Below are 26,637 nucleotides of genomic sequence, written 5' to 3'. Positions count from 1 at the left end.
TTACAGCAGAAATGCTTTCTGACTTTACTGCACTACGTGTAAACTGTAAAGAGAACTGTAGAACAAATGCTGGAGTTTTTAACACGTTGCTAGGTCAACATACTCTACCTAATGCAGGTTTTACCTGGTGCTTACCCTCTCATTTCTCCATGCTTTTTGATAGTGGGAGGCTGGCCCAGCTTTTCAAAGCCGCACATGGGAATCTCCACGTGACTGAGAGCTCCCAGCCACATGCCATGTGCTGTGCATGTGATTTGGGATGTCATGAGTTGTTCTGAGTACAAGTTGATGCTGTTTTTTAAAAGAGAGTGCTGCTTCACTGAGGAATGAGGATGGAAATGGGAAGTATGGGTCCCTCTGCAGTTCCCAGTGATCATTCTGTGGGAGAACCAGGAACTGAGGGAGGAAGAGGCAAGAATGGTGTCCAGGCTGGTTAAAGAGGAGCTGCTGAGAAATTCCAATGGGCATGGGAGTTCTAATACGATGGGATGGGTTAGGTCTTTAGAGCCAGAGGGCATCTCAACCTGGGAAGCCTAAGATGAATTGGAGGTGATAGGAAGCCCTGAAAATAGGAGGGACTAGGTAGGATAAGGTCTGGAGTTAGAGGGTTATGGAGTCTGGAAGGTGTTACCGGATAGAAGCTTTGGGTTAGAAATCATTGCATGATCTGGAAAGGGAGCTGTTCAGCATTTTTAACTCCCAGAGATGGGACTAAATATTCTTTCCCTATTCTCTTACTTAAATGCCATCCTGGGACCATACTTTGGTGTGGGAAACTGGGGAATGAGTGCTAGTGTCTAGCTTAGGTGTGTATCCTGGGTATTTTTTTTCACAGTGCTTTTTAATGCATTGTATGCTTGAAAGAGGAAAGGATGTTTTCTTCTCAGAATGATGTTTTGACCATTTCAGCTGTGCTTATGTCTTCTTTCTGTGCCAAGAAGGACACGGGAAGGACTTCTCAAGTTTTGTGTTAGCACTGTGAGGGCAGAGATGCTTTGCTCTAGGATTGCAAAAAACCAGTGAGGTCCTAAACTGCGTCATTAAGTTGAAGTTTTGGATTTCATGTTTATTTCTAAGTGGCCCAGTAAATCAGTATTAAAATTGTGATTAACTTGCATTTTATGCAATGTCCTTGTCTATGGCAACTTCTCTCACCTTACTTGTAGACAGGTGACCGGCAAGCTTTATCTCTGTTCCTTATCTTTGAAATGGAAAGAAAATAGATAATATCGGCCATCTGTTCAGTAGGAAGCCCAACATGTACACAAGCACTTGTGCTTGTTGACTCTAGTGAAGTTTCTGAAGAGGTGGAATAGTTCTGAAAATCTATTGGAAAGAATGTGGTTTCTGTAACTGTTACGTGCCATGGAACAGGTAGTGGGAGCTGGCAGCCCTTAGAGTTGCCTGTTTTCTTTACTCATAGGACTGCTAGTGCTTGGTTGGACCTGCGGTGCTGTGTTGGCACAAGCTCGGTACAGGACTGCAACCGTTAGTCCTGTTAGCCTTCTCAGTGAATTTAGGAAAGGATTGAAATTGAAAAATAGCTTTATAAAATAGATTTTGTTTGTAGTTGTGATCTGTGTTGTGGGTTGATATTCATTGATTTTTTTTAGTTTGTACTTCTGGTAGCATTCTGTGATGTCCCAAAGAAAACTCCAGTCCCATCTTACAAAGCTCATTACAGGCAGAAGACATGTGAAGTTCAGAAGGAAAATTGCAAACATCTGCTTGTAGTCTTCTGCTGCCATTCTCAACTGGTTGCCCAACTTCATGCTAACCTCTCCATGTTACCTCTTGCAACCAAAGCTAAAACACTTTTGTGGTTAGAGCACACAGCCATTTGCTGAAATGGACTGGCATAAATCTTCTAAAGAAGATAGTGTAAGAAATGCAAAAACTCAGTGGCTTTCTTGTAAAAGAGGTTCTTCTAAATTCCATGCATGGGAATGCAGGAATTAATCTCCTTTTACTTAAATATTTCTTATTGTAGTATTACTTAATTCTAGTTACCTTCACTTTAATATATTTTAATACTGATGATAAAGAGTTTGGCCCCAGTTGCCGATGGAGAGAAAAATAATATAAGATTTATGGCAGTTATTGATCATCTAGTAAGATCAGGATGGGAATTCTTTAACAGAGCCTTGCTCAGATGAGCACAAAGGGAGTTTAGTCATTTAAGTGGACAGAAATCAAGTAACCTTCTGGTCATCCTGTCTCAGCCTGGCAGGTGTCATCCAGATATGTTGCTCTGTCCTGCATATTGCTTTTTTAAATAAAGCTAGCAAACGCTGGAGAACTTGTGAATCGCTAACAGTTTGTAGATCATGGTGACCTAGTGGAGATAGTGTGATAATTTCACCTAGGAAGTAGTCCCATCGATGACAGAAGTATTAGAACTAGAGCTGTTCCCAGCTATTTCTTTGTCTACATGAAGGGGCTGCAGCATTTGGAATGCAGTGATTTACCCTTTCCCCTTTTTGTTGTCAAGCAGCAGCACTCCTGGGTCTTGTATGTGCTGTCTTTCCATGTTCTCACACAATGTTTCTGCTCTTTCTCCAAATCCTTCTCCTCTTCTAAAATCTCATGCAAAAATGTGCAACCTTAGCTCCCAAGACAGCTATTTAATTAACACTGCGAACCTGCATTGTCAGAATAGAATTGAGCTCAATACTTCCCTTTCCTCTAAAGAGGAATGAAGCTTGTGGGTGTGTTCTTTTTTATTTTTAAGAAAAAAGCAAATTGTTCATCTGAGCTTTAGCTGAAGTTGGAAAATTTGGTTTCTTTCTCACTGCATGCTGGATTGCTATCAAGCAGCATTTCTCTGGCATCAGCAATCAGCATTTCCATTAAGCTTGCAATTTTCACACCGCTGGCTGCGGTGAGGTGGGAACAGTGAGTACCAGGAATAGGGACTATATAAAGAAAGTAAAGGATTAGAAGTGAAGTGGCCTGCTCAACTGATCCTGGGAGCGATGGGTTATGCCAGCATGTGCTCCAGCCCTCTGGCAAGCTGTTTTTTCTCATTAAGAACACAGGCTGCCTTCACGCTTATACCCTGAGAGTCACAGGGAGAAGAGGGAACAGCTGTAGAGCACTGAGATGCTGGCAACGGGGAGCCTGCCAGTCACTGGCTGCTCCCTGCCATGGAGCTTTGGTGGCTGGGAGCAGGAATTCAGCAGCACCTGCAGCAGCGAGCAGGGAGGCAGCAGTGGCAGCGGTCAGAGGAGCCAACCAGCCAAGTGAATTGTTACAGCCATGAGCAGGGTGCTCCCTCCTTAGCTGAGCAGAGGAAAGGAGCTGAAGCGTGTTGAATAGTGATGTTGGCAGAGCTTTTACTGCTGCCTCTGCTCCCCTGGGAGGAGACTGCAGCAATGGTGCAACAGTCCTGTTTTCTAGCGCTTGGGCTGATTGGTGGGAAGCTGCAGGTGATGTCCCCGAGTAACTGGTTCACTTTTCCAAGGATGCTGGGATAGTTTGTACCTCGAGGGGTTCTGGTGCATTAGTTTGTAGTAGCAATGTAGCTATCTCGGACACGCTTCCTACTCCTACTGCTCTATCTGGATACTACCTCGGTTCTTTTCTGTCAAACCCTCTCTGCAGATCCTCATCTCCTGCTGAGTTTGTTTTGATCACTGTTTTGCTGAGCGTCTGCCCATGCTGAATGTGGCCAGAACTGCACTCTCTTAATGCTCAGGTCATCTCAGTGTATCATATTCGAGTCTTTTGCTTCCCTACTTCTGAATTTATCTTCAGGTATAGCATTTATTACAGGTGATTACTCTGCTCTGGATTCTCTCCTCCTCCTCATAACAGCACAGTGAGTTATATGGTTATCTGAGCTAAGCCTTTGTGACCTCCAGTCTGGAACGGGACAGTGGACTGGTCCATGGTTATGGAATTGTTGTGTTGTGATAGTCTGTAATTTCCACGCTCTGCGCTGTAGTTTTCCTCGTGTAAGGCTGAATTTTGGAATCTGGAAAACTGTTATGAGAAAGAAAGCATTGTTTGACCTATTACTTTTGAACAGGCATTTGATGTTGACTGGTTAGAGACGGAATACTGAGCATAGGTGCGCCTTTGGTCTGACCGGGTACAACCAGGGCTGTTCTCATTGCTCTATTTGTGCTTCCAGTGCTGGTTCAGACAGAATAGTGCTGCTTGCTTTTTCGTTGGAGACACTGAAGGACAGAAAGAAGAATCGAAAGCATATGAAGTTCTGCTTCCTAAGGAATTTAATCTAGTTTCTTCTTAGTTTCAGTCTAGTGCACTAATCCATACCAGATCTGGCTCACCATGTACTGCTGTGAGCACTATGGACCCTGCTTTGAGAGTACATATATGTGAACAGGCTGGCTCTAACAGGCCCAGGATGGTTCCTGTGCTGCTGAAGCCCTCGGAGGCAGAGGATTTCTCTGCAGCAAGTAAGAATTGCTCAGATGTTGTCATCTGCTGCCCTGTAGTGACTTGTGGATGGGGATCACCCTGAGGGGGGTTGTGAGTTGAAACACTGAAAGCAGGACACTGAATATACTGTTGGTACAATGGTAACTTCCAGAGGGAATGGGAAAATCACTGTTCTTCACAGTGTGCCCTGAGAGCTGGAGGGTAGAAAATCGGAGGATTTTAATAGAGTACAGGATCCTGTTAATTCATGTTACACTGCAGTTTCTGAGGAGCCCTCACATCTCTTTTTCTCTCTTGCTCCTTTGTTGAGGGCCATTATATGCACCATTAGAAGATTTTTTTGACCTGTGAGCACAGCAGATGCAGTGACAGAGGCCTCCATACTGTGCTCAACCCATCCAAGCTCTCATTGATGTGTGTCTCAGGGCTGTTCCCTTCTGCTCTGTTGTGCAGTAACACATCAGAGCCTTCTGATGCTCTCGGCAGAGTCTGCGCTACATTCTGACTTGCCCAAGGGACGGTACTACTTCTTTTTTCACTTTTCTCTACTTAACCTACCCTCACGCTCCCATTGCATTATGTCTGATCCAAACAGTGAACACTGGAACACTAAATAGAACAAAAACTTTGTGTGAATCCCAAATGTGCTGAGGCTGTATTTATTTCTGTTTGAAACAAGGCTTACAGAGAGAGAAGGTAAGTCAGCTATGGGAAGAGGAATAGGGGAAGGAGGAGGGGGTGAAGGGCATCTGTCCAGGGCAGGAATTACCTCCTTCCTGCGAGAAGAGGTGCTGCTCTGCCCACGGTCTCCTTACAGAGGACTGGCTTGAAGAAGGGCAGCAAATAACTGAGCAGGAGTACTGTTGCTCCTCAGCAGACAGTCTGGGCACTGGAGCTGATAGGGAAAGTGGCTGTCCTCAAATGCAGCTGTGTGTTGGAAGAGCCAAGAGCCTCTTTCACTGCAGTTATTTCAATTTAAAAAGCAGGGGGATATCTGTAAAAGCTGGTGATGTCACTTTTCATCCTTTGGCTATAATAATCCTTGGGAGAGAAAATTGCCTAAAAAACAACCTGTATGCTTTACACCACTTTCATGTACAGCCAGTCATATGGCTTCATGTCCAATTTAAGTGTCCACTCAACATGCCTTTCTACTTGGTTTTGAGGCTGTAAATGTAGGTGTTCAAGGCTGTGTTCTCTTCTTGTTGATTTAAGAAGTATAGTCAGTGTGCTCAGCTCAGGCCACAAAATGAGGAGCCTGCATGCAAATACTGATGGCTGCCAGTTTAGTTCAGTTACAGCCTCCTGCCTTTGTTGCTAAAGAAGTTTTAATGACACTCTTGCATTGTGAAATTAGGGATGTTTCAAGACTCACCATAGTGAGCATATTGTGTCCTGGTAAGAGATACCAAATACAAATATCATTAGAAAAAAAAAGGCTCTAGAGACTGTTGAAAAAATGGTGCTGTTTTCCAGTTAATGTTGAACTAGATCTCATGCCCAAACCAATCATCAGTGTTAAATCCTGGAGCACAAACTGGGATAATGTGGCTGAGCCCAAGCAGGGGCCACAGTTCTGTCTGTCTGCACAGCTGAGAGATTGAACTGATCCTCTGTTGGGGAAAAAAACATGGGTGATTTCCTGGCTAGCATGAGAGGGCAGCCTGCGGGTGGGATATGAGTGGTGAGCGGTTGATTGCAGCAGGAAAAAGTGACACATCTGGTTTGGCTTCAGATTCCTCAGGAGCAGCAGTGGCCTGTTGAAGCTTGGGGCGGAGGGACGTTCAGCCAGTTGGACCTTTGCTCTAAGGGTTTATGTTGTGTATGTGTAATTGTAACTGAAAGACACTGGGCATGTGAAGCTGAGTCTAAAAGGTGTTAATCCTGAAAACTCCATGGCATAGCTGTCCTCATTTCAGTGTGGGGTCTGCCTTACAAGCAAACTACGGAGACACATGAGATTTCAGGGCTCATTTTCCACAGTGTTCCTGTTCCTTAGAGCCACTTGAAACAGAAGCTGGTGCAGAATGTGCTGGTATGGAAGAAGATCAGTTGTTCTTTGAGCATCAATGTAGTGGATATCCTAAATAGAAGTACTCACTGCAGCTTTTTTAGGAATGTGTGGTTTCCCAACAGTTGGATGAATTTGTCTGTGCAGTGTGCACATTGACTGTAAACCTGGTGGATTAGTTCTTCTGACCGGCTCTGAGTCCCGCACTGATTTTCTTTTTCATGTGAAGCAGGTCCCTGTCCTTCCTGGTTCTTAGGGAAGGAACAGCATAGATTGGCTGTGAATGGGCTACGATGCAGTGCAATTTGGGTATAAAGGTAGATTTCAAGCAGTGGTAATTTCTTGTCTTCTTTCTGACTAGAACAGGAAAATTAAACATGAGCAAATTCATCATGACGACTTGAACAAATGTAAGAGCTGTTTTTGGGGTAGAACAGAGCAACAATTCTCCTTCAAGTGTTGTCACCAAATGAAATTCTTCAAGGAGGTATCTGAGAAATACTGCAGTGGGCAGTTGTAGGGTACCTGCCCCTGTCAGTTGGTGAGTGCTCATGCTCTAGACAATGATGGTTACACTTGTTCTGTAAAAAATTATGTCTTCCCACCACAGGCAGCTTTCATGTTCACTATGTTTGGATTTTCAGTGTCTTCTCATCATGGTGTGTGACCACCCTCTGCCAAAGACCTTTCAGCAGGGTTCTGGGGGGAGAGGGAGGCAATGGGATGAACAAGAGTCTTCACACCACTTGTTATAGAAAATCCAGAGCTCTGCTACTCTGCTTTCAGAAGCCCAAACTGCTAGCTGCTTAACAGCCATGTCTGGCCATGAGATGTGGCTGTGTGGACTTGTGTGGCTAGGGAAGAGGTAAAACCATGCTTATATCTATTAAATAGAGAGATGGCCAAAAGCTGCTGTGGCAGAGATGCAGGGCAGCTGTCTTCAAAGCGCTGACTGCGGGAGACTCTACTTTTTTCTGTGGAGGTTTGGTTACCTTGGAAACCTGTTTTTAGCTGGATATCTGCTCCAGTGGAGAGCCCATCTGTACCTGCTACTTCTTTGTTTTGAAACTGCTATTTTACAGAAAAGTATCTGACAAGACTATTTCCAGAGCTGCATTATTGTGTAATCCAGGCTGTGCTTTTGGTCCCAGGCATTTGAGTCTGATGAGGTGATGATGGTGCGGGGAGTTGTGTGGCTGGATGGAAAAGGTATCAGTATATCTGCTTGGTGAGGTGGGCTGCTCTCATGGCAGGGAGAGATGCTGCTGCTGGTGATTCAATCCTGGAAGAGCTCTGAAAGATAAATCACTCACCTGTCTGGAGTTTGCAGAGAACTTTATTCTGGTTTGCAGTTCAGCATCAAGCCACCAGCTGGTAGATTAAATTGAAGTATCTTCTGTCTGTGGCAAATAAATACCCTCACTAGGACTGTAGGCTTCCCTTTTGGGAGCATGTAAAAACTTTTGATCCTTCTGATGGACTTCAAGGTAGTGGTTTCAGAACTGTATTCAGAATCTGACAATTTTGTTTAATTCCAGGTCTTACCAGTCTCCGCATCTGTCTTTTTACTGTAGGTTTTTTGGTTTTAAATTTTCTGAATACTCTGTAATCCCGAAGCGGGGAAGGGTATCTAAATTTTGCCCTTACCTCATTCCTGTTGCTTGTGTTTTATCTACCTTTGGGCTGAGATGAATGGTCTGTTCTATATTTGCTGTGGGGTTCTCCCAAACTAGAGTTTGTTTTTTTGGAGGTTACTGGGTAGTGTGTAACAGGGAAGAACAGGTTAATAAATTCTTGGTGAACCTATAACAAATCAGAGTGATGCTGGGCATTACTCTGTTAGATGCAGTTACCAGTGAGTAGGCAATTAAGAACCTTTTAAAAAAAACCTGTGTAGCATTCCAGCTTGACTTTGTGGGCCATCTAATTCAGATGTTTTAAGTCTTGAAGTCTGCTGACTTCAGAGCAGAGAATACATTAAGAATCTGTTCTAGGCAGGCATCAGCTTTCAGCCCTGAGCAGCTATAATGCAGAAGAAAAGAGCTTTCTTTTTTGAAATTTTCAAGAGCTAGAAACAACAAGATTAAGAACTTTTCATTTTATTCAAGTGTATGGAATACAATTGTTTATTGTAAAGTCTGTTTGATTAAAGCTCTTTTAGCCAACCTTTTTGTTAATTCCCACTATCACTAACTGATTTGGGGTAGTTACAGCAGGAGCTTTTGTTGTTTTCTTAAGACAAGTGTGAACCAGATCTGTAGTCTTTACTGCACAGCCCTAGATAACTGACACAATGAAGTACTGTATTCTTCCTTGTAGCATTGCAGCAGCATTGACATAGAGCTACAGAAAAACTGTCGTGTGTGGTGGAGGTTTTCTTCTTTCTTTTTTTTTTTTTTTTTTTTAACTGCATGTATCAACAAGAGTGACAGTTTGGGGCTGACAACGCATACATCATGTTGGTGATGTATGAAGCAGAAATGAGAAAGTGGGATTCTCCAACCCCAAGGCTCATTTCAGGATCTGGCAGACAGACAGATCTCCTGTGAACTGACTAAGCTAAGAAGAGACTTACCTTGAGCCTCAGCAGATCTGACTGGGAAGTCAGTGAAGGAGAAGGAATGTGGGACAGTAAAATAGCTGTCACCTGTCCAGCACAGTATTTTAGCCACAAAAAAAAAAAAAGCCTCCACCACATGTAAGCAGCTGGCATTTAGGTTAGTTTATACTAGATATGAGATAATGAAGGTGACTTGTTGAGAATGGCTTTGCTTTTAATTTTATTTTTAAAATACATATTTTCTTCTAGCTTTGATCAACTTGTTGAAGTTTCTCATGTCTAATGAGACTGTGTTGCTGGCCAAGCACAACATCTTCACCCTTGCTCTTATGGTGAGTACAGACAAAGCAAATCCTCTTCTTTTAAACAACTTAATTAATCTTGAATGAATCTCATGAAAGAATCTAGGATTCCTGGCTTGGTAAGGATATCAGAACGAGGCCACAAAGCTGAGGAATATAATTGTGGTTGGTTTAGCTAGATGTTTGGAAAGGGCAGTGCTGGGACTCACTTGTGGGGTCTGCTCATTGAAATAAACAAGTCTATGTGAGGAAAGGCTTAGTTTAATTTTCCAGATTGGGTAATGCTTTTTCTTGTTCTGTGGCCCTTTGTATAAAAAATAATAGAAACCTGTTTTCCTGGCCCCAGATACAATAGTATTTAAGCTTCTTTTCTGTCTCTTCTGTACTAGAAGGAAAACAATAGATAAAGTAATGAAGTAATGTAATACTGTGTGGTGCAACCAAGAGTTATTTCTTTGAAAGTTTTGGTCATAGTTTGTGTTGTTTCTGTTGCTGAGTAGATTTTCTGTAAATATTCCTGTTGTAACTTCTTTACACTTCCTTGTGTAGGTTGTGAACCTGTTCAACATGTTCATCACTTACGGAGACACCTTCCTCCCTACTCCCAGCAGCTATGACGAGCTGTATTATGAAATAATTCGGATGCATCAGAATTTTGACAACCTTTATTCTATGGGTGAGTACCTCTTGGCTGGTCAGGAATACTGTTGGCTAGAAGTGAGGGGGATGGAGGGATGTTTGTGTCAGGTGTTTTGTCTGCATGCTGCTGATGTGTGTCTTGGTGAGTGGATGTGTTTTGTGTACTAGGACATACTTTTGGTAAATTAAGAATTGAGAGAGGGTAAACTTGTTAAAGGGATACATTTTTTTAGTAAGGAAAAAAAATAGGAGCAGACCCACTGGCCTCTCTAGCAGCCACTTACCGTGGTTGGAAATATAATTTTGTGGGCACAACTGGGTATGTGGTATTTCATGCAGCTTTGTGTAGTTTCCATCTATCACACTTGACAGTTTCAAGCCAGAGCACAGGTATGTGCTGCAGAATGAGCCAGCCCAGAGGAACACTCAGTGCACACAAGAATTTGGAAAAGAATTTGAGAAACTCGCTTGCTAGACAAATTACATCTACTGCACTCATTGCCAAAACAAACCAAGAAAACAGCCCTCACAAACCTGCTCACAGTGACAAGCGAATCACTAGATAGAAGAATGTTTCTACTGGCAAAACTGGGAGAGGCTGCCATCCTTCAAAGAGAGAGAGGCACGCTGGAATACCACCAAGTGACAGCCAGCAGGGAAAAAAGGAACAACGGAGAGCAAGGAATGCATGGAGGCATAATCAGCCAGTGTACACCCAGGAGCCCAGGGTAGCTGCAGCAGTGCTGGTATAGTGCCTGCATGCTTGAAGCTGTGAAGAAGAGAATACAGCTGTGTTCTTTGCTTTGTTCTAGAAGGTCCCTCCCTTCACCCCCTGCTCCCTTCTCAGTGTGATCACCCGATGAACAACAGTAGTTAATAGAAGCATATTGAGGGAATCAGAGGGCAGTGGAAGGGAGACAGTTGGCCACAGAGCTCTTCTGACATGGGAAAAAACCATCCTCTTTGGAATAAAAGTAGCTTGATACTGCCTGCAATTGCAAGCAAAAATGAGCTGCCTTTTTGTACAAGCTTCCTACAGTTTTCATCCATTGTATAAGGGATCACTTGGCCATTTTTGTGCCCTCCGAGCACATAAAATTTTTTGCTAACCCATTTCTTACTCCCAATAATTGCAGCTAGTAAAATGAGGGGTTTTTACTAGCTAGGAAGCTGAAGGAAAGTGGAATGGAAGAATAACGCACTCAAATACTTACTCAGTTGGGCTGCAACAGGCACATCTGACTTGTTGAAACAATTCATTTGTCACATGAATATTTTCCATCCTGCTACACAGAGGAAAACTCTTTGAATTAATGCTGTAAATGCCTGAATGGAAACTCTCTCTGAATACATTACTTTAGATATTCAAGTACAGTACCTACTGTTTGACAAAATAATGTTATTCAGAGCTGGCATCATTTTTTCTGCAGGTGACATGTGGTAGTAGCACTAGGAAGTGAGAAGTTAGCACTGTCTCAGGTTGATAAAAGCCACAGTTTAGCCAGGTGTCCTGACAGCTTCCCTTGGCTTGTCAATCCATCTCACTGGGACTACAGTCACCCTTCTGTCCCCTAGCCTTGGGACATTTGTTAGAACAGATGAGAAAGCTACTTTATCCTTTAGTTTTCCTGTTAGTGTGGCTGAAACTTTCTACATTGGGAGTGGAGGTGGAATCTAAGTTGCCTTGGTTTTTATTTGTTTATTTTTCTTGTCCCAAATCTGAGCTTTATCCATATCTGCAGGGCTGAAAGCTTCTCTCATGCAATAATAGGCATGAGCATGCAGCCACTGTGCTTATGGATTCACTTGTAGCATCCATGTTTCTAGATTATCCTGAATTCTGACGATGTGCTGTTCCTTTGCTCCCAAGTCAGAGGTGAACCTTTCTTGTGGAATGTATCCTCCAGAAAACCCTGTATGTACAAATTCATAGAAAATTCCCTTCTATTCAGGCAATATGGAAAATTAATCAAAAAATGTGCTACAGAGTCTGTTATGGTTTTGGTGCGTACCAAGAGACGTGCAGGTAACTGCCACTGTAGAAACACTACAGATTCTGACCTAAATAAATATTTTGGGTGCTCTAGCAGAAAAAAAAAATTAGATTTCCTAGAAGTTCTTCCTGTTGCTGAATGTTTTCAGATCCGCTCTCAAATCTGTCAGAGACCATCTGTGCAACAGAACAACGCCCTCATTCCTACAGGGAGTGTTTTTCCCCAGGCTGGTGTATAATCCCTCTCTGCAACTCCAGATAAACAGGAAGGTAAAGAATCCATCACTGCTGGGTTGGGTTTAAGTCACAGGATGTAGTCCAGCTCAGACAACCTTGCATAAATAGGTGCTGGAGGAGAGCAGCGGAATAAAAGGTATTATAGGTCCTGTTTCTGAGGGAAATGAACTTTAATCTGTGGTGATGAAAGCAATTAGGAGGACCCAGGCTCTTCTGTCCCCTCTGCGTCCCGTCTCCCAGTAATTGTTTAGTTCTGCTCACCTCTTCCAGGTTCTTACGTTTCTTAGATGGGCTTTGAAGGGAACTTCTGCCCTGGATCACAAATTGTCTTAAAGATGTGGTTCCTGGACTGCCATCTCACCAAAGCAGATTTTTTTTGACATTTTGGATTAGAAAATTGCCAGTTCTGTGCCAGCACTGTTAACTGTCTTTTCCTTTCAGTTCTAAGGCTTTCTACCAATGCTGGTCAATGGAAAGAGCCTGCAAGCAAGGTGACCCATGCATTAGTCAATATTAGGTAAGGAGCAGAAGTTAATAACGATTTTTGAGATTCTTGGGTCCTGTGTGACTGTATTCTTATCATGACACTTTGACATTTTTTGGTATTGAATTTGTTTTTGAATTAGTTCTCTTTCTTGGGCTAAATTGCTGCTCTAAACAGGGCCCACGGGGATAAAGAGAGGATCACCAGGGTTTGATTGCCATCTTTCTAATCATTCTCTCCGCTCTTCTGTAGACTGAGTGCTTTCAAAGCATGGCACAAGCTGTAATGAATTAATCCTCACAGCATTATTGGGAGAAGTTAGACAGTAGGGAACAATGCTGTGCTGGCAGAGCGATTGGGGACCTAATGGATTTCTGTTGTGTGATTGTGTTGCAATTCTGTGAAACTATGGAGGGGACTATAAGCCAGCTGTGATAAGCAGATTTGAGTCCTCTTAAGATTGCAAGATTTTTGTGTGTGTTTAAAAATTATTATTTAAGAACATTTCAGTATTCTCTTAAACATCTTCTTGTTCAAGGGAAGATGTTATGTTCTACTTGTAAGGCTAAGGAATATCTGGGGGTGCTTTTGTACTGTATTCCTTCATGACAGAAATAATTTCCTGGCTTCCAAAGCATCTGACGAAGCTGGGTATTAGGGGAGAGGCTTATGGGTCTGATTGATTGGGAAATGGAAGGATGTTGAGAGAGAGAATTTACTGTTTATCTCTGGCTTGTAAACAAACCATAAAAGATACGAGTGTTTATAATGAAAAAAAAATCTGTCCATCACTTCCTTGGTTACCCCAGACACTTGGTGTCTGTGCAGCACCAGTAGCTCAGTACTGCTGCATTGCTCATACTTGTCATTTTCCTCACTACAAAAGAGATTGTGTAGGACAAACACTCTGAGGGCATCTTTCAAGTCAATATACATCTTATGTGTCTATAAACCACCGTAAAGGTTCCCTTAGTAAGTCTGTAAGCTTAAAAACATCCCATATGGTTCCAGAAGATTTATTTTGCTACTATCCTTATTTTTATTCTTTGTAAACAGACATAAATGAACACTTGTGGGCAGATAATGGACTCGGGGTGAAGCAGCAGAACAGATAGCTGTTGGCAAATTAATGTCGTTTAACGTGACACAGTGTCTGCCCTGGGAACTCTCTGTATACCCAGGGTGAGGAGTCTAAACTGGGAAGAGATTTAAAAAAGGCAAGTAGTTGCAGAGGGTTTGTGCTCGCCTCTGGTTTGTGCAACCAAGATTTTGCAGTGGCTCATTTCCTCTTGGCTTAACAGCTGCTTTTGTAAAGAGCATGCTACTGGGACAAGAGGCAAACAAGAAACTGGCTCTGTGATCGCCCTCCCTGGACAGCCTGTGTTAGACATGTTTGGTGCATGGTGCTGTCTGGAACCTGTGACAGGTTTCTCTTCTAGACGTCGGGAACTTTCCCCTGCTTCACCCAACTGCTCATGTCTGCTGGAATTTCATGCGTCTTTCACTAGCTTTAGAAGTTTTCATGAATTGCTTTTCACTCAGTGAAATGAGACAAGGTCTAAATTAGAGATGATTCAAGACCTAGAGAGAGATTAGATTTCAGAGAACTCAGTCTATTTGATTTATCCCATTTCCTCTTAAAAAAAAAAAAAGAGTGAGGGGGTGGGTATTTCAGCTACTTGTTTGTTTTCTTCTTGTGGTAAAAATATTACATTTGAAAGGTTCTTTAGCTGTATAGATTTCAAAGCAGACAGTTGTTGGAACCTGGAGAAATCCAAAGGTATTTTGTTTTTGTGAGGGTGACTGAAACATCACACTGTCAACGTGGTGTCTAGGGGCTATACGCCTTTTTTGAGAGAACATGCTGTAGAAAGTTGGAAGAGACTTGTCTCTGTACAGGACAAATGGATGAAGCAAAGGGCCTGTTATAATGTAATACCCCTTTTTGGCCTAAAGACTGAATTGAGGTGTTTGAAAGTTGCAGATCATGCAGCAGAGGAATGAGAGGATCATTCTTTGAGGAATGCCTTGAGCCTTCCAAGGTCCGAAGCTTCTGCAGTCTGTTGGAAAAGACCATTCTGTCTTGGTGTGTTGGCTGTCCCACTTCCGCAGCAAGGTCTGTAGGAAGACCATTAATACCAGGGCCACATGTTTTCTTCTGATGTTGGATCAGGAGAGCAAACTGGAGCCTCGTGCACACACACTCGTGGCTCTGTGCTGCAGAGTCATGAAGATGTTGCAAGCCCAGGTCACCAAAGAGAAGCAGGGAGAGGAGGTGCTTGAGGAGAATAAACCCTTTAGGGCTGCCATGTTGATGGTTTTATTAGAGAAACACAGTATGTTAATGAATGACAGTATTTTCATAAGATGTAGTTATCTTATGCATTGATAAGGACGTACTGGTTTGAACCTGGCTTAGATCCCTATTGTCTGGATTGTGTCTTTCTTTGCACCCCTTTTGTTTCCTCTTAGAGTGATCTTAGTGTATGGTTTCTTATTTGGATGCCTTTCCATGAAGGGAATGAGTTTAGAGAAATCCACCTCACATTGTTTTTTTTCCCTCAGCTTGTTCCGTCATTCTGGGAAGCTTTTTTTATGAGCGATTACCTGCTTTTTGCTGTAACAGTGCAGTGCAAAGTCACCCTCTGGTTTATATCTTCATCTCATTACAACAGCTATTTAAAAATAAATAAATAAAATTTTGTCATTTCTTTATCCCAAGGCTTTTGGTCGGAAGGATTACAAATGTAAAAACATCTGTGTTTGCATGCATGTGGTGGGCTTTTAACAAGCATCTTAAATCCCAGCGTACAATCTTATGAGTGTTTCTGCCAGGAAAGGAGGAGTGAGTTGTTTACAGCTTTTCAAGGGTGCAATGCATTTGTGTTACAGGATTAACTGCTGGGGAGACACATAAAACAGCCCTGCTTGTACCCCAGAGTGCTGGACTGGTGAAGGTCATCTGATTAATTGCTTTAATACAGGGTCAGGATGAGCAATACCTAGAGAATCTTTGACATGGTCTTGTTTAAACTCAGCCACAGAGAGAGATCCCACTTTTGTGTCCTATTATGGTATTAACTGTACGTTTTAGTGGGACCCTATTCTGCATTACACAGTCTGATTGGGTTTTGTTGCTGATTATCTGATTTTTTTTTTTTTTTAATTCCTTACTCCAGTGAAAAGAGCAGTCACGAATATTCTTTTTGAATATTGAGAGACAGGGCAGCTGTTTATACCTTCTCTCCATACCTCTCCTTTTTACAAAAATTCATAATTTCTCTCCAACCTAAAAAAAATGAAAGTTTGAAGAATACAGAATAGTAATAGTAGCCTTATCTGACTGAAATATTATATAACATACTGGAATGAGTGATCCCTATTGCTGTCCTATCCCATAAGAGTGATTATAACTTCTATCTGTGGATTTGTCTCTGTGGTTTACATATAATTGAGACATGATGGGCTGAAAGGTATAGGTGCAGCGCTGGTGGAGTTAAAATAAAAAGCTGCGGCAGTTAGTGGTTTGAAAACTCACCTTCTCACCTATGAGGAAATAAGCACATTTTGAGACAAGTAATTTTTTTTAAGCTAATGAGCCTCTTTAAGATAACATTGTGCAGGTTTGCATTTAATGAGAATTTTATTAACGCAGAGTTCAAAGGGGCATCTTCTGATTGCTTACTCAGAGAGCAAGGTGGCGGCTGAATCCCTGTATTCTTTTAATAGACTTTCTCCTGATCAGGTTTTTTTCAAGGTGAAATAAATAGATTAACTCGATGATTAATAGACTGAATTTCCCCATTGTCTGAAATTTAGTTCCATCATCATTTTTAAAGTAATTTTTCTCGCTGAAACACTTTTAATAAGCAAAGAGTAAGTTTGTAGTATGGAACTAGATGATAGGATTTTTTTTTTTTAAAGATGTTTTATGTGCTGTTTTAGCATACGCTGCAGTCCTCGCTTGGGTGCTTTCATTCACTCTTCCATCTTGCAGCTACTTTTGTTCCACACGAGCCACCCTGTGTGATGTTCTTTCTTTGTACAGGAGGTGCTGCTTCGGGGGTCTTCAATGAGAGGTTGGGGATTTGGGAGGAGCACTTAAAGCATTGCATGGATGTGTATAAAATGGCTGTGCTTGCTGCCAGTCTGGGCAGGAGCACTCTGAAGGAACATTTAGAATTTTACTTAGGTGAAAGAAGGCCAAATTGGTCTATGCTGCTTGTAGGATACCTGGCATCCATGCTTTGAAGCTACAGCTCATGTTGAATTACCAACACTCCATAGAACTCCACTTACTGAAAACCTTGACAGAGGAGGAGGCTCCATTCAGATACTTGTTAGAAAGCGAGCGGCTGCATAATACCACATAATACCTTCAGCATTGTTCTGCTCTACAGCAAGGAATTCAGCACCTGTTCATGGGGAGAGGAGAGCTAGATGCTGCTGACCTAGTCATGTTGTAATGGATGGCTCTGGCATTTATGCAGGATACATGAAAGGGGACCTACTGAAAGATGAGTGCTGCTGTATAGAGTGGAGGCCTATGGATCACAGTCAGCTGAGACTGTATGAAAAATATATATTCACACCCTTCCCTCTCCGTACAGACATAATGGACACACGCATTTCTTCCAATATGAGTAAGAGAATGATAAAGGGAGGGCAAGCTTAAAGCCTGTTTATGAAAATAAATGGTCAAGAAAATCTATGTGCATATCTATATAAAAAATATGGATATCTGTGTGTATATTAGATGTATATGTGCGTATATGAATGTGTGTATCCATAGATGTGTATATAAGGATGACTCTGTATATATAAATATGTATACATACATATTAACACACATGCAAATAATTACAAATATGTATATATATTTTTACATAAAACACACAAACCTTTGTCTATGGGCTAATCTAAAGCCATAACTTCCAAGCTGAAAAATACCAGACCCTTGTTTGTTTCCCACTTCTCCGAGATGAACCACAGGCGTTGGCTGAGGATGCTCAGGTGTGACTCTGTCCAGCAGCAGCTCTGTGCTGCCTGCGTGCGGACCCCGCGGGACTGACGGACCCTGCAGGGCTGCTCGGCTTGGGCCGGCCGGCGCTGAGCAGCACAGGGTGCTCGGGCACACAGGTCAGCCAGCCGTCATCTGGAGTTTGTTCCCTCTCTTAAGTCTTAAACCCTCTTGTGGGGGCTCCCGCTGGTGGAATAATGACTCCATGGAATTGTTCACTGAGGTGTGTTTAATGGTAATGACCTCTGACATGCTGTCATGGCTAATCAGTCTGGCCGAGCTAGTACAAGACAGTCAACAAAAAAAGCTACAAAACCCAAAGAGAAACTCATAAGTGTATTTTATTGGTACTTTAAAATCCTAACAATTTTGTGAAGATTAAGGATCAAATTGTTACTGAAACACTGTAAGAAAACTTTCAAGCTTTAAGCATGTAAACTGTTTGAAGAATTAGTTTATTACATTTTTCTGGTGGCAGCCTGAAAAAATTATGATACTGAAGAACTGAAAGCAAGTAGATTCTAGATGAGGATTCTGGCTTGATTCTAGGTCTTTTCTAGTGACCTGTAATCACTCCTTGCTGAAGGTGCAAAGCTAGTTGCCACTTCTTGTCATTTCATGTATTTCTTGCATGGTTTTCTTGTTACATAGGGACTCTGGCACAGCAGAACAGTTCCTGAAATACCATGGTGGTGATAGCAGAGCTTGGTTACTCAGAGTTCACCTGCTACCACTGCTTCTTTGTCACTTGACCTTGCAGTATTCTGGTATGGAAGGTTTATTTGGTAGGAGCAACAGATTTTGGCATGAAAAGATTCTGGCATTAGCTGGCACCCGAACAGAGGAATCAGATGGACTGAAAGGGAAAGACCGCACTTCCAGACAGTTGTGACCAGCAACATCTTAACTGAAGAATGAAAAAAGAAAGCAGCATTCCCATATCAGGGTGCATTGTTTCATCTTTTCATGGCACTCTAACCACATTTCCATATCTTTATTAATGTTTGGGGGTTTTTTTTCTGCTCATGTAACTTCAGTGTTTCATCTCTTTTCCATTATCTGTTTTCATTTTGAGACAGCAATGTTAGTTTTCAGTTATTGCTCTTTATTTACTAGCTGATTCATCTTGGTGTGTTTCTCTTACAGAGCCGTAGCCAATTTCATTCTGCTATAATTTTCCTTCATTCTTTCTCCTTCATGCAGTGGCTTAATTAAATGTTGTCTCTGCCACTGGCCCAAATCCAGAGAGCAAATCTGTTCATTGAGTGGCGTTGTATGGACCAGTTCCACTAACACAGCAGCGTGGTTCAGCAAGTCAGGTGCATCCCAGGTCACCTTCCATCTTTCTGCCGGTATCTTCCATTTCAGTCGCTGCTGCCTGGGAAAGGACTCTGACAATGTCAAGACTGTTTTCTCTTTAATGAAGTTTGTTTGGGTTTTTGGCTTGGTTTGGTTTTGTTGGGATTTTTTTGTTTGTTTGGGTTTTTTGTTTGTTTGTTTAGTAGGTTTTTAGGTTGGTGGGGTTTTTTTGTGGTGACTTAAGGTTTCTAGAACTGATGCTGATTTCAAGCAAAGCTGTTTGTATGGCAAGGAAATGCCTCTACCTGAGGTGCCACAGCCATGGCTTTCTTCAATGCACTTGAAAGCTGTGCTGCAGGGATCACTTTCTCTCTAAAACTGCATCCTCATAGTATGCAATATTTTTTGGATTGAGGTGGGGATGAACTTGAAGGGATGTATTGCCAGGATGGCAGCCTTGCTTACATGACTTTCCTAGCTCCTTTCCAGTGTCTGTCATCTCTTTTCCTCATGTTGTGAAGTCAACAGGTTGGCCTTTTAAGAGGGAACTTGTGAAAGGATCCATTTTTGTATTTCAGCTGCTCTGTGAGGATTGCTGTAGGGATGAGGCATCTCTTCAAGTGAGGAGCGTGTGCTGGGCAGAGGAGGAACCGTCTCTTCCTAAGTTCAGCAAGTATCTTAGTTCATGTGGTTCTCATAGGGTGAATGTCTCGCTGCAGAGTTTACCCACTTGTGAACCTTTATCTTCCCAGCCATTTTGTTGGAAACATTTTTTTCCTTGAGATCTGAATGTTTTGGAAAGTTAGCCGGGATCCATAGGCTACTTAGCAAAGTTTTCTGAGGAATGTTACCTGTGTTACTGAGGTGTTGCAACCCAGATTTCATCTACTCTCTATCAAATGCAATTGCCGTGTGAACAGGAGAATTCCTGCCTGCGGATTTCATTTACTGGATTCACAGGTGCAGTTTGTGGGCTTACAAGATGGAAGTTAGTTAAGCTGTTAGCAATTTTTTTCCTGAAAGCTGTGTATTCAACTTGGAAATATAATGTTGGGTACACAGTGTCAGCTTTTGTGCTAGTGAATTTGGGTCTGGAGGTTTGGGAGAACAGTCAGTAGGGGAGGAAAGTGAAAGACGACTTAGTGATTGTGGCCTCCAGTTTGATTTATGTGAGTGACTTTGCCCTGCCTGGTCTGAAGAAGTGTGGCACCAGGCAAGAAATTATTTCTCATTTTGCTTGCCAAATACCTTTCTCTGTAGAAACATAAAAATAACGGGGAATATATGTTAGCATTGGGAGTGTTTTTATTTTATTTCAGAAGTGGATATAATATTTATTGGTCAGAAGTGATTTTTCTGACTCAATTGCAGATATTTTGGTCTCGAATCCCCTTGCCAGGCACAGGCGAATTATGTATGAGCTCAGTAATACATTAAAGCATGTGCTGCACAGCTAGGATGCAGTCTTGTAAATATCTCAGGGGTTTTGTTGCAGCAGAAAATCCAAAAAGGTCTTCTGTTTTCTTGCTTTGAATGGTTCTATTGTTTCATCCTGTTTACGAGAACAATCTTAATTATTTCTCTGGTACTGTGACTGGGCTGAGTTCACGTCCTAATTGATGGATTTCAGCCTTACAGTCGACATCTTTCTTGGTAGCTGTAATGCAGCCAGGAAGTAGGACATGAACAACCTCTGCAAACAGATTGTCTTGGCCCCAAGAACTGGCCCTACTGGAACTGATTGGAGCACAGTTTGAAACAGCTGTTGATAGCTTGTCGAAACTTGGTCCATGCTGTTCTTATTCTTTGGGTAAATATAAAGGACTCTGATCTCCACTGGTCTCAAATCTAGCTTTCAAGATTTGCTTTAATGGAGAGAGAACATTAAGTGGCTTTTTTCATAACCCAAACAATGTAAAAATCATTGTGAGCTTAAATAGCACCTCTATTCTTTGAAAAAAATCATGTAGTATAATGCCGGTTTGCTCTTTCTGTTTAAAAGAAATCTGTTGCTCACAGCAGCAGGCTGAATTATTATTCCCTCTGAAAGTCTGGGCTGTGGGACGTGTACTTAGATTTAAAAAAAAAAAAAAAAGAAGCTTTTCAAAGTCCAGTAATCTTATACTAGTGGGGAGCCTAAAATTTGGGTTTGCTCTAGAAATGTAAGTGCCCTATTCTCTTAATTCTTCCTTTAGGACTCAATTGACAAAATACCTACTCATTAAGTACATCTGCTCATTAAGGTAACGAAGTACCTACTGTAGCTTGAACTGAAAGCAAGGATAATACGTTGTTAGCATGACTGCAGAACTGCAGTCTGTGTGAAGATTGCATCAGAATCTGGAACGCAGTTCCCAGGGAACTGTGAGAGGAGGGCATCTTGTTTATAAGGCTTTGTTCATTAAAACAAATGTGCATCCTAGCTTCCAGAGTTAAGATGCTTGTTTTTTAGGAGCTCTTCCCACCGAAGACAGAGAAGGTTCTCTCACCCTACCAGCACAGGAGCTAGCGTCACAACCGTCAGTAAATACCAGTTGGTACAGCCAAGGCTAAGGTGAAAGTAAAATGCTGCCTGGAGAAAAAAATAAAAAGGGAGTTGAGTGAGTCCTTGTGAGTTGTTTGGGTTTTTTTCTTCTTCTTTCTTCCAAACTGTGAAAATACTTTGAGGTCTAATATCTGTGTGTCCAGATAGAAACCACAAAATACATCAGTGCTTCAGGTGATCTGAATTAAATTGGCTGTTTGGGAATCCTGGAATGCAACCTTTTGTTGTTACCTTTTTTTAGTCTTTAAATTTTTTTCTAACTCTCATAGCCAGAAGAATAATTCAGAAAACGATAGTGTAATGCTTCTGAAGTAGCAATTTTTCCCTTAGCTTTGAGGTCAGATTTCTGTTGCCTGTCTCAGGGGATACTGATTGAAGGTTCACACTCAGAAATGCCCATGTGCTTGGCTGTTTCTCAGCTATCGAAGCCCACCAGAGTAGGGTAACAGTGACCTCATGAAGAATTCATCTGTGACGGGTATCGGGCTCTGGTATCTCATGCTGAAAAGGGTTTAACTGAAGGGTGCTACCATGGGAGAACTGCCCCAGTGTGCTTCCTCAGCCCGTGCTCTGCGCCACCTGAAGCAGCTGCGAACTGGGAGTGTTGCTGAGCGGAAGGATTCACCTGCCATTCATTTCTGGTGTCTCTTCTCTGGGGAGCAGCCTGCATTGTGCAGAGAAAAAACAAACAAACAAACCAAAACAACAAACACACACACAAAACCACCACGAAACGAAAAAACCAAACCCAACCACTGCGTTTTAGCCTGGGTCCATCCTCGAGCCTGGGGACACGACCACTCACATTTGTGGCTGGTGGTGTCAGCCCTGTAGAAAGTGTGTGTACAAGCAGTGTGGTGTCAGGGACAACAGAGTAGTCTCTCTTTGCAGCATTGACCTGTTACACAAGTTTTAGGCTAATATGCTGTGACATATTTTTTAAGTTTGTGTCCACTGTCATCAGTTCACTGATCTGACTCTTTGCAGGGCTCTTAGCACATGTTCTCTTGCGCTGGCGAAGTGCAGTGTGGTTTTTGCAAACTGTTCTTGCCATTAAGAGAGGTATCAACATAACCATTGCCTAAAGTTTCAGTTTGGGTGCTGGGCTTGAGACGATATTGCCATGAGCCCAAAAAGTGAGAACCTGGGTGCTACTTGGAAGGGAGTCTTGAGCAAGAGACTGCTGACACATTGCAGACATCTCTCTGCAGTGGACCCCTGTTCGATAGGATATGAAAACATGGTTTCAAATGCGTCTCATTTTGAGGATGTCCAAAAGTGGAATTACTTGAAAAGCTCCCTGGCAATCCTTTTGCCTGAGTTTGCTAGAAGACTTTGAAAGCCCAAAAGCTTTTTGTGTTGCTGCTTTAGTGATTAATTAGGTCATCACTTTCTCTGTTAATTACAGTGACATTTTTCTTCTCATTAGTTGGATTATGGAAAGTTTTTTGAGTCTGTGTGGGATGGGAAGTAATGCAATCTTTGTGGCCAAGGGAAAGATGGTTTCAAACTTTAGAACGCTGAATTTCAATGATGGCTTTGGGTACTGTGAAAAAATGCTTCTATCTGCTATAGAAAATGTAGCTGGTAAGTGCTTTGAGGGCAGGATAAATGCCTTTTATTCTAAACAAACTCGTGACATTGCCCACACTTTGGATGAGGAATTTTAAACTGCATCCTTCTTCCGGAAGGTTGTGTGTTGTGTTAATCAATGTAAAGCTCTTGCTGCTGACAGAGGGGCATGAATATGATATACGTTATACAATGTCCTTCGTGCAGTATCTGAAAAGGCTTAAGAGGGAGCATGTTAAGCAGGGCCATGTACATGAACAAAGGCCAATTGCTTTTACTTACACTTTTTTTTATAATTAATGTCCTCCTTATAATTTTGCAACTGCTCGCTTTGGAATCTGAGCTTGCCATTAACTTTTTATGGACATTTGAAATGAGCTGGCCTGAGGCAGACATTCCCTTCTAAACTCAGGAAGCTGCAGGAGCAGACTGCAATCCTCACTTGTTAGCACCTATTTTTCTTCCTTGTTTGGTGACGTCCACTCTCAGCATAAACTTCTGTCAGAAATGAAGCAGCCACAAAACAAGACTGCTCCAAGATCTGAAGTTTGGCTGGGAAATAAGTCAGATTGCAGTAAGGGAAGTTCTTCCCAAGTTGTTCTCAACATGAGTGATCTAAGACTGGAACAGGTTGCTCAGGGAGGTTGTGCCATCTCCATCCTTGGAGTTACTCAAATCTTGCTTGGACAAGCTGTGAGGAAACTGGCCCTGTGCCGGGTAGAAAGTTGAACCACATTTTCTCCAAAGGTCCTTTCCAACTTAACCCATTTGATTTTAGAGAGCAGTCTCTTCACTGCATGGTCAAATGGTAAAAGAAACAAGAAAACTTGTTTTGTTCGAGGGCACTGTGTTATATGTTAACTCTGGGTCCAACTGCTAAAGAAGCTGAGTAGAGGATTTTTTTAAATCAGTGGGAGCTTGTGGTGCTTAGCATCTGTCTTCTTTCCCGGAAAGATTAGTAAAGGGTAAAACTTGGAGTACTCAACAGTTTGTGTTGCTGCAGATGCTCAGTATTGTCTGCTGTCTGTGAACTTACCCGTAAATTGGATCCTGCTGATGAGATCCAACTATGCAACTCAGTCATTTGTGAGAAGAAACTATTCTCAGTATGATTAATGCTGTGGTTGATGATGGGGACAGAAAGCGCTTCTTTGAATAATGCCTATAATGGCATATTCCCCCGTGTGTATGTTTAAAGGAAGAGTCTATGGTTATATGAAATTGAGGGCATTTAAGAGGCAGTTAATGACAAGTGAAAATGATAGCTAGGGTAGATTAATTGTTAAATGAATTGTGCCAGCACTTGCTGTCATTTTAATGTGGTATTGGTCTAATCGTAAGTATGATGTTATAGAGCAGGAAGGCATCATGAAACAATGCTGTGCACTTAGGTTCAGATCAGGGGAGTCTAAAGGTTTGGCCATCAGGAGTTTTTCTCAAGTGTAGCCATCTTTTTGCTGTGTGTGGGTTTTGTTTGTTTGTTTTTCCTCTGAAGTACCAAAATCTGTATTCTGATTAACTTTGCTTTTATACTTTTTTCCCTGTGCTTTTGTTTGACAGTGCAGTAAAGCAGTATTTACTTACTGTCAGTTTAATGTGGGTTTTGTTTTAACTGTTTTTGGAATGAGGTGATACCAACTGAACTTGGTCTGGAACACAGCTAATGGATTTTTTTTTTTTTTCCTCCATTGCACTTTATTCCCAGGACTAGTTATTTAATTTTGATTTGGCATGGTGCTACTTTACATTCATGCCTTCAATCTGAGTGGAGCATAAGGGAAATTATCAGTATGGAAGAGAACTGAAAGCAGCCAGGCATAGGTCTCATCCTGTCATTACTCTGAAGAAATCTGTATTTTGAATTGATTCCGAGTGACAGTGGGGCAGGAAGGCACTGGCAGAAGATGTATTTCTGTAGCAAGCTTTTTTTCAGACATAGCCCATAGCCTCATTTAAGTTGTGGGAATTTTGTGTGGTTTCTAGATAAGTGGTGAAGTTCCATGGTTGCTGTTAAGACTTAGATGCACGGAATGGTTCTTGGGGCCCTTTTTTCTGTCTGATAACACTTTTTTATTTTTTTTTAAAGCATTTGCTGTGTTTGGAGGGGAATTGGTTTGGGCCCAAGGACACCTAGAGGATGTGAGCTTTGATTGCTTTCAGCCTGCTAATCTTCGTGATCCAAACTGCACATTCAAGCAGAAGAACAATAATGTCCTCTACACAGTAAGATAGGAAAATACTCAGCAGAAAGCCTTTCCTAGGAAGAGCGGAGGCATTCAGATGCATCTTCTAGAAAGATAAACTTGGATGGGGATAGGTGCAGCCCAAAACAACAGGAATCATGATTTCCTTCCAGAGGACACTTGATGTGTGCTTTGCCCCATCCAGCAGAGTGAAAACCAGGGGTGACTGATGTGGGGAGCACAAGTGAGGTGGAACAGCTTCTGAAGCTAAAGGGAAACTTGTAATGTGAACAAATGGGCAGGCAGTATCATGAATAAATAAAAGTTGGAAGGGAAAGGATTTCTAACATTAAAAGCACTGAGCGTGTGGGGCAGTTTTTTGATCGGCTAGTAAAAAAACCAATCTAAATGGATCTAGTTCCATTCAAAACTAGTCAGGGAGGGATTATCTTGTGGCTGAGAATGAGCAGATGGAGAGAGCCAGAGTTCAGAGTTCCAGACTTGCACCAGGAGGATGCAGCTGAAAGATGCCTGTCGAGGTTCTCAGTGAGCAAGGGTTGGGTGTTTTTTATTGCCCTTTTTTTTTTTTTAATTCTCCCTACCCCCATCAGTAATGTTATCAGCTCCAGGGCATTACAGTGTTACAAAGATAGGTCAGATCAGGTTGGTCAGCAGATTAGAACATGATTCCAATAGTCTGGTGAATACCATTGTACTGCTTTCTGAAGTATAAGGCTTGTAAAAAGTTGTAGCTGCTTTTTGTAAGTTATTTGCTTCCTACATCAATGATTCAGAACCTATTAGTGTTAATAGGCTACCTGGTTCAAGAAGACTGATGCCACTCCCTCCAGTCAGTCAGGGATCGCTTTTCCTCTAAAGGAAGACAGTAAATGTCTTCTGTAAAATTCAGGGGCTGGCTAACAAATTGCAGTTTAGAATACATTACAGATGATGAATGTGATCTCCTTAAAGGGAAATCTATTCGTTTGACTTAGTGCTCTTACGATTAATTGCTTGCCAGATTAAATTGCTCCATAAAATGCATGCTACTTTATTCAATATCTTCATGATGAGATTATCTAGGCCATGCTAGTTCTTTTTATGTTAATTACAATGGTATTTTCTTCTTCAATTTAATTATTAAATTGTTTAGCACAGCATGCTTTCTCCTAGTCTTAGGAAAGATGTCTGTATTTTTCTTTTGACCACTGTTTTATAATCTTACTGCCCTTTTCCCAGACCAGAAATATTCTGGGTTTCCTTTATAAAAGTATCACATGCTGTAGAGGATGCATTCTGAGACTTTCCTCTGTTTTCATTGGTGTGCTGCTGAAACACAGACACGGTGCTAGCATTGCACAGGTTCACCATGTGACAGTCCAGGG

The 26,637-nt window shown here is 42.0% G+C and overlaps 1 protein-coding gene across 4 annotated transcripts in view; it reads left to right on the top strand.

Moving 5' to 3' along the window:
- ARMH3 (armadillo like helical domain containing 3) overlaps nucleotides 1–26,637 on the top strand; it is a 129,848-nt gene that overhangs the window by 48,364 nt on the left and 54,847 nt on the right. For all 4 annotated transcript variants that reach the window (XM_065638488.1, XM_065638491.1, XM_065638489.1 and 1 more), the window contains exons 21-23: nucleotides 9,228–9,310; nucleotides 9,830–9,956; nucleotides 12,591–12,666. In XM_065638488.1, coding sequence (XP_065494560.1) covers nucleotides 9,228–9,310; nucleotides 9,830–9,956; nucleotides 12,591–12,666 — 286 coding nt within the window. The remainder of the gene's footprint in view (nucleotides 1–9,227; nucleotides 9,311–9,829; nucleotides 9,957–12,590; nucleotides 12,667–26,637) is intronic.

Source organism: Caloenas nicobarica, chromosome 7 (genome assembly GCF_036013445.1).
Source record: "Caloenas nicobarica isolate bCalNic1 chromosome 7, bCalNic1.hap1, whole genome shotgun sequence".
Lineage (NCBI taxonomy): Eukaryota > Metazoa > Chordata > Aves > Columbiformes > Columbidae > Caloenas > Caloenas nicobarica.
Note: the sequence above shows the minus strand (reverse complement) of the source record. Positions and strands in the feature narration are given on the sequence as shown.